The 12,112-nt window shown below is 40.0% G+C and overlaps 1 protein-coding gene across 9 annotated transcripts in view; it reads right to left on the bottom strand.

Moving 5' to 3' along the window:
- Window positions 1-1,979: 1,979 nt before the first annotated feature.
- The window catches only part of cacna2d3a (calcium channel, voltage-dependent, alpha 2/delta subunit 3a), a 130,185-nt gene continuing 120,052 nt past the window's right edge, over window positions 1,980-12,112 (bottom strand). For all 9 annotated transcript variants that reach the window (XM_040152756.1, XM_040152760.1, XM_040152758.1 and 6 more), the window contains 5 exons: window positions 11,843-11,898; window positions 9,081-9,195; window positions 4,583-4,695; window positions 3,336-3,418; window positions 1,980-3,215 (listed from right to left, as the gene is read on the bottom strand). In XM_040152756.1, coding sequence (XP_040008690.1) covers window positions 3,123-3,215; window positions 3,336-3,418; window positions 4,583-4,695; window positions 9,081-9,195; window positions 11,843-11,898 — 460 coding nt within the window. In that variant the 3' untranslated portion in view covers window positions 1,980-3,122. The remainder of the gene's footprint in view (window positions 3,216-3,335; window positions 3,419-4,582; window positions 4,696-9,080; window positions 9,196-11,842; window positions 11,899-12,112) is intronic.

The following is a 12,112-nucleotide window of genomic DNA, read 5'->3' as shown; positions in this document are numbered from 1 at the left end:
TGAGCATGTGGCCAGAGCAGCAGGGAAAAAGGGTAAAGCAGGATGGAGGAGGTGGTTAACAAGGACAGTGCTGAGAAAATTATACTTGGAGGCCAAGGGGTGAAAATAATGACCACATTAAAAAAATCTATTGCGAATCCACATTTCACACAATAAAGTATAAAATTCCTACTGAGCATAGTTCTAAAAAAAATTAACAACAAATCAAATTAGATATTCACAACTATAAACCTATCCTCTCTGGAAACACAAGAATACATGCACACAGCGAGTTGCAGGGCTGATATTTTGCTAGTCACCCCGTGGAATGCCGACGGAATCGTATGTGTTTTCCCAGCTTGTCTTAGCTGTGGCGTGTTGTGGTCACCAGGCCTGTGTGTGGTCCTGGTGTGGTTCAGCTGCTCAGGATCATTTCCATTTAAACATATCTGTGGTCTTAAAAGCAAACCACCGATGTTATCCACTCCATTGGAGGTAACACCAAAAGCTTTGCCCTCGGTGTGACCTGTGTTCATATGTGCATGTGTTAATGCATGGTTAAGACTGTGGGTGTATGCACGAATGTTTGAATGTGTGAATATGTGTGCTATTCACTGTCATCTGTCTTCCGGCATATTAGCAAAGGAGATTTCTCATGTAGTCAAGGTAATGGCGAGCAAACAGGATTAGAGTGGTGAGAGTGCTGATGGATGGGTGTGTTTTGAACTGCAGGGCCCCTTAAGGGCATTGTGTCCCAATGATCAGTGACTCTTCTCTCAGGGGTTCCTTCCCACCACAAACAGCAGTGTAGATCGGACCACTGGGAAGGAATGTGGACGCCCTCTCATAAAATACCTTCGCCGATGTCTCACTCGCTCGCTGCGTCTTGAATGTGTCTCTTTTGATGGAGGGGGGTTATAGGTGTGACCTGGCTCGTCCACGTGAACATTTCTGTGCCGAGCCAAACCTTTCATAAAAAACTAAATGGATCTAATGGATCCTCAATATATACAGGTTGTCATGTTAAATGTTCTTTTTCTTTGAAACTTCTTCTATTTTCAGCTGTCTTTTCCTTTTTCTCTATTTTTTAAAGCGTTAAAACACAATTATGGTTTGACAACTAGCCGAATCTCATTGTCACCTGTGTGTTGTTGGAAATCTGGAAAAGACCGTCTATACACATTTGAGTGCTTTTTAACATCTGCATGGGTTATGTTTCCCCTACCTGTGTGTGGGGAAAACAGCTTACAGAAAACAGAGATGAGCATTTATCACTCACGGGACCCTGAGGTGGCAACAGGGCTGCCATTGTGGCACCTCCGCAGAAAGTAGATTGCTTTCCTAAGTCTGCCTTCTGAGCACACATTGGATGCACTTTCCCATAACTCATCTGGGAAACAGGAAGGAATCACAGACCGGATTAGATGCGTGTTGACTCAAAACAGCTCCAATCCCATTATGCAGTGATAAATGACCCAACAGCGAGTCAGAGAGCCTTTGGACCATAAAAAGAGGAAAAGCAGGATGAACTGAGAATGATTAGAGAGTCACACATTTCTGCCCGAGGGACAAGATCAGTGAAACAGTAGAGAATAGATTAGACCGCTAGGATGTTGAGAATTACATTGGCAGTGGAGGAGGAAGTGGGGGGTTAGTAGAACTGGTGAGCTGAGAGGTGGAGAAAGAGATGGAGACGAAGCATGTCCCATTGTTTACCACAGGGACCTTGGTGTTGACATGGAGACCACAGCAGAGTGGCCTCCTTCTGGCACTGACAGAGAACTTTTGTTGTTTTTTACTTATTGTGATCCTATATACGCAAACACAAACATGTTAGAGTTGGCCCGGCATGGCACAGTAATCCTGTTCTCGCATGTATATGTGCATGTCAGAATATTTTAGTGTTTGTGTCTATTTTCTAAACAAATACAGATGTATGTTGTGGTTGGCCTTCAATTCCAGTGTCATGATCTTTATTGTCTCTCTTTGTATGGGGGATAGACCTCTGGGGTAGAGGCATACATGAATGACGGAAGCAAAACACCAGATGCACACACAAATACATGCATGTGTGCACACACACACACAAGCCTTCCGAATCTCACAACTCATGTTTAGAAAAGTTTGGCTGCCGAAACGCAGCCAAACATTTCCCTAACCATTTTAGCAGATACCGTATGATTAAGTTAAATCTGCCAACAACAGTAGAACAAGCTATGGGGATGAGAACTGATCCTTCATATTAAGTCTATTGTCTATTGTTCGGTTCTTTTCTAAAGACTCTTTCAACAACATGGCTTTCAACAACAGCATAAATTTTAAACATCATTTTATTTCAAAAGTACACAAACAGGACCAATATCGTTCAATAAGGCAAAGCTCAAATATTAATAACCACTCACGTCAGACAACTTAAAATCTCATAGTCACAGTTTATGGGTACCACTTGCAAATCATAAATAAAATCTTTTTTTTCCATATATATATATTTATATATATATATGAAAACAACAGCTTATTTTTTTCTCAACATGAAAAAAAAGATCATTAGACAAAAATGTCATTACAACCCCAGCCACATATAATCATCTTCACCTTCAGTTTTATTTTTTATCTTCAGAATCATTAGTGCCATTAAAAGTCAGAGTTGGCCAAGGAAAGGTTTGCCTGTCTTTCTCCACATTGGTGGTACGTGGCTCTAATGCCCAGTTCCAAGCCCAGCTACAGAACCCAGCCCTTAGCTGCTACCTGAAAGGACTGAACATAGTGGTGAGTGTCAGTGGGTATTACTGGACCACCTGTGCAGTTTTTAAGCTACTAAGTGCATTGTTAGCATTATTACTATGTTAAAACTTTGTATCTCCCCAAGAACATCTCCGTGCAGCTCATGTGATATCGCTAAAGCACCTTAATGATCACTACTTAGCAGCTGTAAAAGCTATCCATTATCAATCCTTTCAAATAAGTGTCTTTTAGGGACGTACGTCTGGGCTAGGGGCTTTGTAGGTGGTGAGTTGAAATTGGGCACAATTCTATAAGGGGCAGCAGGTGGGTTTTTTTCTTTGCATCGATGCGATTCTGTTGTCTGCTGAGCCAAACCGATCCAAGTCAAGTGCTGGACGGAGAGGCGTGGCTAGCTCTGGTCACCTAGGAAACAGTGCCAATAGGACGCAGAACAGTGTTGCTGCAAGAGACGGGGTGAGATCCACAGCTCCTCCACACTCCATTGAGTTCTCCTAGAGACAGATGAAGGCATTTTAGACAGATATACAATATTTTAATAGAACACAAAAGCAGCAGAGGATGTAGTATGAAAGAGAGTACTGTGTGTTTGTGAGTGTGCATGGTGCAAATACCTCAGGGTGAAATGGGTGACAGGTATCTGGGCGCCTCCTGTCCTTTTGCATCTTCAATCTCTCGCACTTAAGAGATTCATTATGTGCAGCTGAAGTCAAGGCAATAACAGACAATGTGTACCCTCTGCAGGGTGTTTTCCTGCTGGAGTGTATTTCTTGTTTATAATGGAAAGGAATGCATGTTTTTGAGAGCACCATGGAAAGATGTTCTTCTGGAGGCAGGGATATTTTTCACACAGCATGAAGTGCAAAAAGAGCCGACTTTGAGAAATGTTTGATGAGTTTTCTTTTGTCGCATAGCAACAGAATAGCAGGCTTTATGCTACAGTAAGCACCTCACAAAATAAAAAATAAACAGTGGTGGACATGTATATACAGCGAGACTGTATTGCATACAATGTCAGAGAAATGCTCATTGTACGGGAATCCAGCTCGGGTATGTGGTGACCAGCTAAGTTCCTTCAGTGTGAATCCACTCTGAGCTGTGTCTGCTATTGATCAGTATCCAATCACAGTGTGGGCTTTTGAGTAACACACACACACACACACACACACACACACACACACACACACACACACACACACACACACACACACACACACACACACACACAGTGAGACGGACTTCAGATCTAGCCCCACACAATGCTCCCTTCTCTCTCATTCACCAAAGGGGTAGAGGGCAAACAAACTCCCCAAAGCTTCCCCACAAATTAAAATGTTCTACATTATTCCCATCAGAGTTACGTCAATGGATACACACTGGCTACAATGATTCTGACACTGGCAGTCCAAGCTGGAAGAAAATAGAAAGTTCCAATAAAAAAAAACATTATGAGGTAATATTGTTATTTTTCTCAGTGGGCAGAAACAGTCTATCTGGGAAGGTTGCAACAGGTTGGCCTTCAAGAACCATCTCTCCATTTATTTACTTTTACATTAGTTTGTTCATTCATTCTCAATACCCTGCTAGCCAGCGCGTCCTGGGTTGGAGAAGCCACTCTGAATGTTTATTCCAAAGTCAGACATTACTTTGAAATTTGAGATTCAGATTATTGTTAGTTTTTTGATTAATTTAATCAAGGTTGTACTATATGTTTTCTTTGGTTGACAGAATTACTAGTCCTCAAGTCCCCATTACATTAATTTCTCTTGCTTTTTTTTTTTTTTACACTGGAAATCTCTCCAACAGGATATCCGCCCCACCCCCGTCCCCAGCTCTCCAGTCTTTGCCAAGTGAAGGATATACATGATTTCAATGGGGTCCATGGTGATTGGCTCGAACATGCTGCAGTCACACTTGTTGTCCACCACCACCATGAAGAGATTACTGCTGGGGATCTGCTGGATCACAAAGGACCTGCCAATCACAGCACAGACAGCCAGTAACAAAGAGATGAGGAAGGAGGAGGGGAGAGGGAGCAAGGGAGGCTGAGAGTTGGATTGGCAAGTAGACAAGGCGCATGGGTACGATGTAAATTTTCATGTGTGTCAGAGGATTTGTGTTATGAGTGTTCACATTCTCCCCCTGGTAGAGGGGAGATGCACTGAAGAGACTCCACTGGATGCATGTCAAGAGGCTGACTTGTCTCACCTCCAGCTGTCAATAAACATACAGAGACACAGACAGACTAACACAAATAGACACACATATAGCACACATGTTTCTCTAACTCACTCTGTCCCCTCTTATTCCTCGCCCTCTTCCCTTCTTTTGTCTTTGTTATATGCTATCCAAGGCAAACACCAATGAAGTGTTGCTGAATATAAAACACTCCAAAGAGAGACAAATGGGAACCACACTTCTGTGCTCATAGCTTCCCATGACTGTGTTTTACTGGCCTGAAAGATCAGGCCTCGCCTCGGCCTCCTGGTCAGTGATTTATGACCGTGGATAAGCTTTATGAAGAAGAGAGGTCATAAAGATGATCTCTTCTTTCTGTCACCCTTTCTTTCTTTATCTCTTGCTTCTCTCCCTCCCTCTCTTCTGCCACAGCTGGATGATTTATCAAATTCACTGTGAGGTATTTATCAGACACATATGAGAATATGCACGTGTGACTGAGTGAACACACACAGATGCAAAAATATACACACATACACTTTCTTGACTCTTGTGAGGGAGGACAGGAACTAAGACGAAGAGGTAGTGACCTGATGGATCAAAACAGACCTAATATCTACAGGAATATCTCCATCTTTTCTTATTCAATACCATGACCAATTTAATCTGATCACAAACAGCCTCCAATCCCTGAGTAGCACCAATCCACCGCGCTCTAATACAGTTACCCCACCGTGACCAACCAAACCCAACCAAACTGGCCCAGCAAATAGGCCAAGCCAGTTCCAATCAGAGTGAATTAGGATCTGCTGATGTTTAATAATCCGTGCTCTCCCCTGCACAGCGCCGGGCCGGCCCAGCTCAGCCCGCTGATAGAAAGCAGAGCAAGTGTTCTTGGAGAAAAGACTTAAACATATCCTGACAGCACAGCTGCTGGCCTTGAACATACCCAGTGCTGGGAAAGGGAGCACTACACCGCATATGAATACACACACACACACACACACACACACACACACACACACACACACACACACACACACACACACACACACACACACACACACACACACACACACACACAAGGATGTGTACTATATGCACAGATTCACAGAGAAAGAAATCAATGCATACTCTCTTGCAAAAACACAGAGACGGTATAGACAGACAGATGTGTTCTTGACATGGCCTCCTAGTGCTGGGGCTTCTAGTGGTTTTGGCCGGCAGAGAAACGGATAACAAAGACATCCAATATGTTTCTCTGAGAAAAGACAGAGAATGACAGAGAGACCGAAAACCCTTTGACTGACATAGAGACAGACAGCAAGAAAGATAAGCCAGTAAAAGAGAAAGAAATTAAGTGTTAAATAGATGTAAAAAGCTGATGTACTGCTGTAAAAGACACACACAATGACGTGGTGACAAAACGTGGTTTCTTCTCAGAGTTCTGACAAAACATATCACACAATCTGTAGCTGAACCTGATAAAAAGTAGCACTGCTTATCAACACTTTTTGATCATGAAAGAAAATGTTTAATCTTTCCAGTGTCATCTTTACACAGGCTCATTTTAGGAGAGATAGAGCAATGCCACGATTATACTAACTCACGGTACATTTTTAAGTTTGCATGCTTTGCTTCTAATGCTGAACAGAAGCAAAGTTTTTGTACTTTTCATGGTAAAATTGTTCTGTGCTCAGTTTTGGCTAAATGCAATATTTTTGTGTGTCCTGTAGAGAATGTTAAAATTTTTCCAGTGATTTAATCATTTCATAACTTAACCGTAGCCATAACTGCATGCACTGTATGGTTTTCAGAAATGTCTGTCATCACAGTTAGGAAATGTGACCAGTAATTACTGTGCGTATTTTAACAATTACAAATTCAGTGAGTTGACATTGCTTCAATAAAATCTCAACAAACAGAATTGCAAATTTACAGAGCAATGCCGTCATTTTATTTCCATTTCTCTCATTACTTTTGGGGAAAATGGGCACCATGATTCCAGCATTCAAAATATATATATGGGGGGATAGATAATATAGATAGATTAGATGATTTTTTTTTTTACATTTTTACACGTTTTACCTTCCAGCAGCAATTGGTGCAGATGCAACTGACAGCTTATAACAAAACGTCTTGGCTGAGTAGCATGAGTCATGAGAAAAATCATATGGTACATGTCACCAAAAAATGTCAATAGGGGACTATTTTCAAAGAAAAGTTCAATTTAAAAAATGAACATAATTATTAGAACTTAAGTTATCGTAAAAATAAGAACTTAATTTTACATATAAAACTCAACACTTTATATATCAATATCAAAATAACGTAACAGATAAGATACCTTTCAAAATTATAAATACTGGTTCCATAAAGATTGCTGTACCAATTCTGTTTTTTTGTTGTCAAATACTGTCTATTCTAAAAAGCACCTCTCTTCTTCAAAAGTAGCATTAATATCCTGCTAAAAAGCTATGTTAAAGAAACAAAACTTGCCTTTTAGCATGTTAGGAGTGACTGCTTCATAATATACACAATTATCTCAGCAATACCATGATTATTGGTGTTACTGTGGAAAAAGAGAGATATATTTCAAGAATCTCTAACAGATGAAATAACGTCTACAAGGCCATCAGCTTTAGAGCTGAAGCTGTAGCTCATTGCAATGTTGAACCCCTCTCTTTTCAGGATATGTCTTGACTGAGACGGTTGAGAGAAACAAAAAGTGAGCCTGTGTAGTGGGAGGATATATGGCCCTGAGTATTGTCGTTAATAGTCCCCTTGAAGACCTTCTCTGGTTAGAGACATGACACTCTTTGTCCTAAATCTCCTGTTACAAAGAAGCTGGCAATGCATCAATGGAGGGTAAGTCATCCTATAGAGCCACTTAAACTATTATATCATTCACAAGATTTCCATGTTTCTTGTGCTCTATCACTCTGTTTCACCCGTCAGGAAGTACTAGACAAATACAATTACACACATCACATACACAGATGCGCACACACAGTCAAGAGTACAGTAAAGAGAGGTTTAACAGGCGAGAGCTTAGGGTATATTTCCTAGAGTATAAAGTACACACACGTGTCCCAATGAAAATATGAGAGAAAGGCTTCAGTCAGCCTGTAACATGAAACAGATGTTTATCACCAAAATCCTCTATTACTAATATGAGCTATAAAGTTCCATATAACAGAAATAAAAACTCCATTTGACTTTGTCAAATTCATTGTGCTTTGAAAAAGATTTATTTGAAGGTGACATGTTGCTCAAAGTACACAGCCCTGCCCGCTGATCACGGTTCTGGTGTCATCATTGGAGATGAGGCCATTCCTCTCATAAGCATACTAATGTCATGCGTGTATGTGCAGGTGGGTATGAGTGTCTGACAGGGTGCTGTGTCTGCATGGGTGTGTGTGTGTACAGTATGTGTTTTTGGGGTCTGACTGCATCACCCAAACCTCATTTTACTCCTGGCACCCAGGGCAGTGGTTACCCTGCTGACCTTGTGGGGCTGTACTGGCAGCAGATACACAGTGAAAACACACACACACACACACACACACACACACACACACACACACACACACACACACACACACACACACACACACACACACACACACACACACACACACACACACACACACACACACACACACACACACACACACACAGTTCTGAGCTGCCCTGGTAGTTCCACAGCTGGGAGCAATGAAGGATCCATTGGAGGGATCCAGAGAACACCCCACAATTGCCTGACAGAAAAGCCCAAATTGTTAATGGGGACCACACTCATTTTCCCATTTTTAAAGGAAGCCTTTTTTCCACCTCTCTCCCTCATCTCTAAATGCCTCGTATTTCAAGCTGCCGGAGGAGAGAGTGAGTGTCTGTGTGTGTCTGCATTTATATATCTGATTGACTGCCTGGATAAAAGTGTTTTCAACAGACAACAAATGATATAATTTTGTTCCTCATTATCAGGGATTATAGAGATAAAAATATTTTGCCAAGATGAGGGCAAAAATGATAATTCATTTTTTCTTTTTAACTTGTTTTATTCTGCACAAGAGCATGACCAGCAAGTTTTATTTTAAAATAGAAAGATTTTTAGATGATTGTTGATGTGACTTTGTTGTTAATTTATGTTCACATGTGTCTGTTTGTGTGTATCATACTTGATGCAGCCATCGCAGTCGATGTTGCCCGTGTTCTCTTTGATGGTTCTCTCGGAGACAAAGGCTGGGTACTCTGTGTCACATGGTACCTGCATGGTCCGACCTATCCTCTGCGCTGAGGGGAGGAAGGAAAAGAGGTGAGTGAGTAAGAAAGGAAAGAAAAAGGAAGAAAGACAGAAAGACAAAAGATGGAAAGAAAGAAGCAATGAAAGAGAGAAGGAAAAGGAAAATGAGTCAGCATCGGTGGGAAAGTCACAGAACAGCCATTTTAAAGTCAAATATATATTTAAAATAGTCAATGCAAATATATTGCAGGCTTACAGTTAAACACACCACATCCTTACAAACATACAAGTTTGAAAGAAAGCAGCATTTCTGACCCAAAGGTGCCTCTTATCCCGTTGAAGATATTTCCAGTGTAAATGTAGGCCAACTATTCATGCAACATTGCTTGAACTCTCCTGCCACCCAGAGGTTTGAAACAATGCTACAGGATGGAAAGGACCGGGGAGGCAAAAATCATACAGTTTTCTATCTGTGTTCATATTTTTAAAGCAGGCTTATTAAAGCAGGGGCCAAATAAGCCACATTTGCATATTAAACATAAACATTTAAATACATGTGGTTTTATTTTGTATGCTCAGTATTATCAGAGTGCTCTACACACATTTTTTATATCAAGCATAGATTTCTAAAGATGGTGGATTATGTGTGTAATTTGAATGGAGTGGTTTAATTCCTGGGCAGTGCGGCAATATTGCGTGAAACAATATGAGTGTTTGCAGTTGTACATTAACTATATGCATGTGAGAAATGTAGCCTACATGTATAAACGTCTGGGATTAGTTCAGCTTGAGAGGCTGTGTAGATTGGGTTACGGGCTGCTAAATTGGGGTATTTCAGCTGTGTGTCACAGGCCTGTGTCTCTATTGTAAAAAGATATAGAAAGTGCTGCTAAGACCTGAGGCTAGCCAGCTGTGAAATTGTCTCAACTGCTTGGCAAGCAGCTACGCCCAGCTTCACTTCATTCAGGATAAGAGTGTGCAAGGAAAGCATTTTATAGACTTTCATTTTGTGGTTTCCCCTTTTCTCCCCTCTCTCACATTCACATATGATATAGTTTCATATTAGATTTGGCTAGAATTAATACTACAATGTGATGCCGCTTAGTGAGGCTTTAATTTCAGACAGGCAAACAGTATTCAACACTCCATAAAGCATTAGGGAATCACAGTTTTCGTAGCTTGGCAACAATCATATGAGAATGTGCGTGTGTTCATGAAAAAAGTGAGACCAAAAAAGAAAGGAAAGACATAAAACCAGAGAAGGAGAGAAAGAGAGATAGACTGAATGAGAAAAAGAGAGAGAGACGCCTTTTTTCTCCAGTTACAGAGCAGATATTGCTTGCCACCACTACCAATATGACACACATCCTTACAGATCATAAAACCATCAAGTATAACCCCTCTGGACACACAAACAAATACAAATGTGTGTGCAGACAGACATGCACACACACGCACACTCACACACACACACACACACACACACACACACACACACTCTCTCTCACACTGAGGTCATTTGAGGTAATCTAGTGTTCTGCCATTTTTACTTTTAGGTTTTGGATTGCGCCTCTTTATTCTGTTTTTCCAGTGGTCACACTGACTCAGACCAAAGGAAATGGAGGGGAGATGGCAAAGATGGAGACAGGAGGTCAGTGCTGAGGACACTGGTTGTTTATTCTGTACGCAATGAACTTTGTTCCATGTGAAGTCAAATGTAAGTATAAAAACCGAACATGTTTTGGTAAGTGTATGCTTTTATCTTTGGATTATTCTATCAAAAACACAAAATTACAATATTAAAAAGAACTGGCTGTTTTCATACAAGAATTGTATGTTTTTTTCCGCCGATGTTAAATTCCTTTCTCTCTTATGTGAGATGGAGAAAGTATGAAAAAATAAAAAATAGAAAATGATCGTTTTAATGCTTCAGTAACTGAGAAAAACTAAGTAAGTTTAAGAATAGGCCTTGAGATGGAATACCTGCCCATGTCCAAATGAAATATATGCAGTTTAACTTAAAAGATGTAAAAAAAATCCAAGATCATTTTTCTGTTCTCTCTGTTATTTTGTGTTCTTTTATCTTTTATTTTCATTTCATATTTGTCTGTTTTATAAAGGAGAATATATTTCATTTCTAGCAATGGAAACAATTGTTTTGGATCTTTTAAAGAAAGTCAAATGATTTTTACCTTTTCTTTTACCTTCTCATTTCTGAAAGTAAAATTCAAGACCAAAAATATACACACACCCATGTGACCATCATTATCAAGTAATTCAAGACCTGTAATTGGGGCTGCTAATGAGAATAATAGCTTTCATCATATCTTCAGTTGTGAAAAGTGTATGTAAAAAAATTTTTTTTTACTTATTTATACCAGTATAAATTTAACAATTTGCAATGAAACTTAGTATGTACTAATTACACAAAAATACAGTAAAAATTTAAACCTGATTATTTTTCTCGATATTATCATCATGAAGATTGATCAGAGGTATTAGTGATCATTATTTGAGGAACAACATTATTTTGTGCTTTATGTATCTTACATGTCTCACTGTGGCCTTTTTCAACTAAAGCATACATTCAAAATAAAAATATATCATGAACTGGTTACATTTATACACGCGTGAATGAATGTGATTTAGACACAGAGAGAGAGAGAGCCAACATATCCTAGAGGAGTGTGCTCTTACCTTTAGCTGTGAGGTCAGAGTACCACCAGCTGTACAAGTTGAACTCGACCAGGAATCTAAATATGGAGAGGACAGTGACCATAACAATACACTCCAAAAAATGCTTATATAATACATATTGTAGCACTCTCTACTGCAACAATGTTTTACCAATACAATCAAAATTTTTGCAGGCGTGCAGACGAGAAAGATTGTTCATTTTTACAAATGATAACAAATTCAGCTTTAAAAGCAACCATGGCACAGATTTTAATCTTTGCTCATTTCCTG

The sequence above is a fragment of the Xiphias gladius genome, chromosome 18 (genome assembly GCF_016859285.1).
Source record: "Xiphias gladius isolate SHS-SW01 ecotype Sanya breed wild chromosome 18, ASM1685928v1, whole genome shotgun sequence".
In the NCBI taxonomy this organism is placed as follows: domain Eukaryota; kingdom Metazoa; phylum Chordata; class Actinopteri; order Istiophoriformes; family Xiphiidae; genus Xiphias; species Xiphias gladius.
The sequence above is the reverse complement of the archived record's forward strand: the minus strand, read 5'-3'. Positions and strand labels throughout refer to the sequence as shown.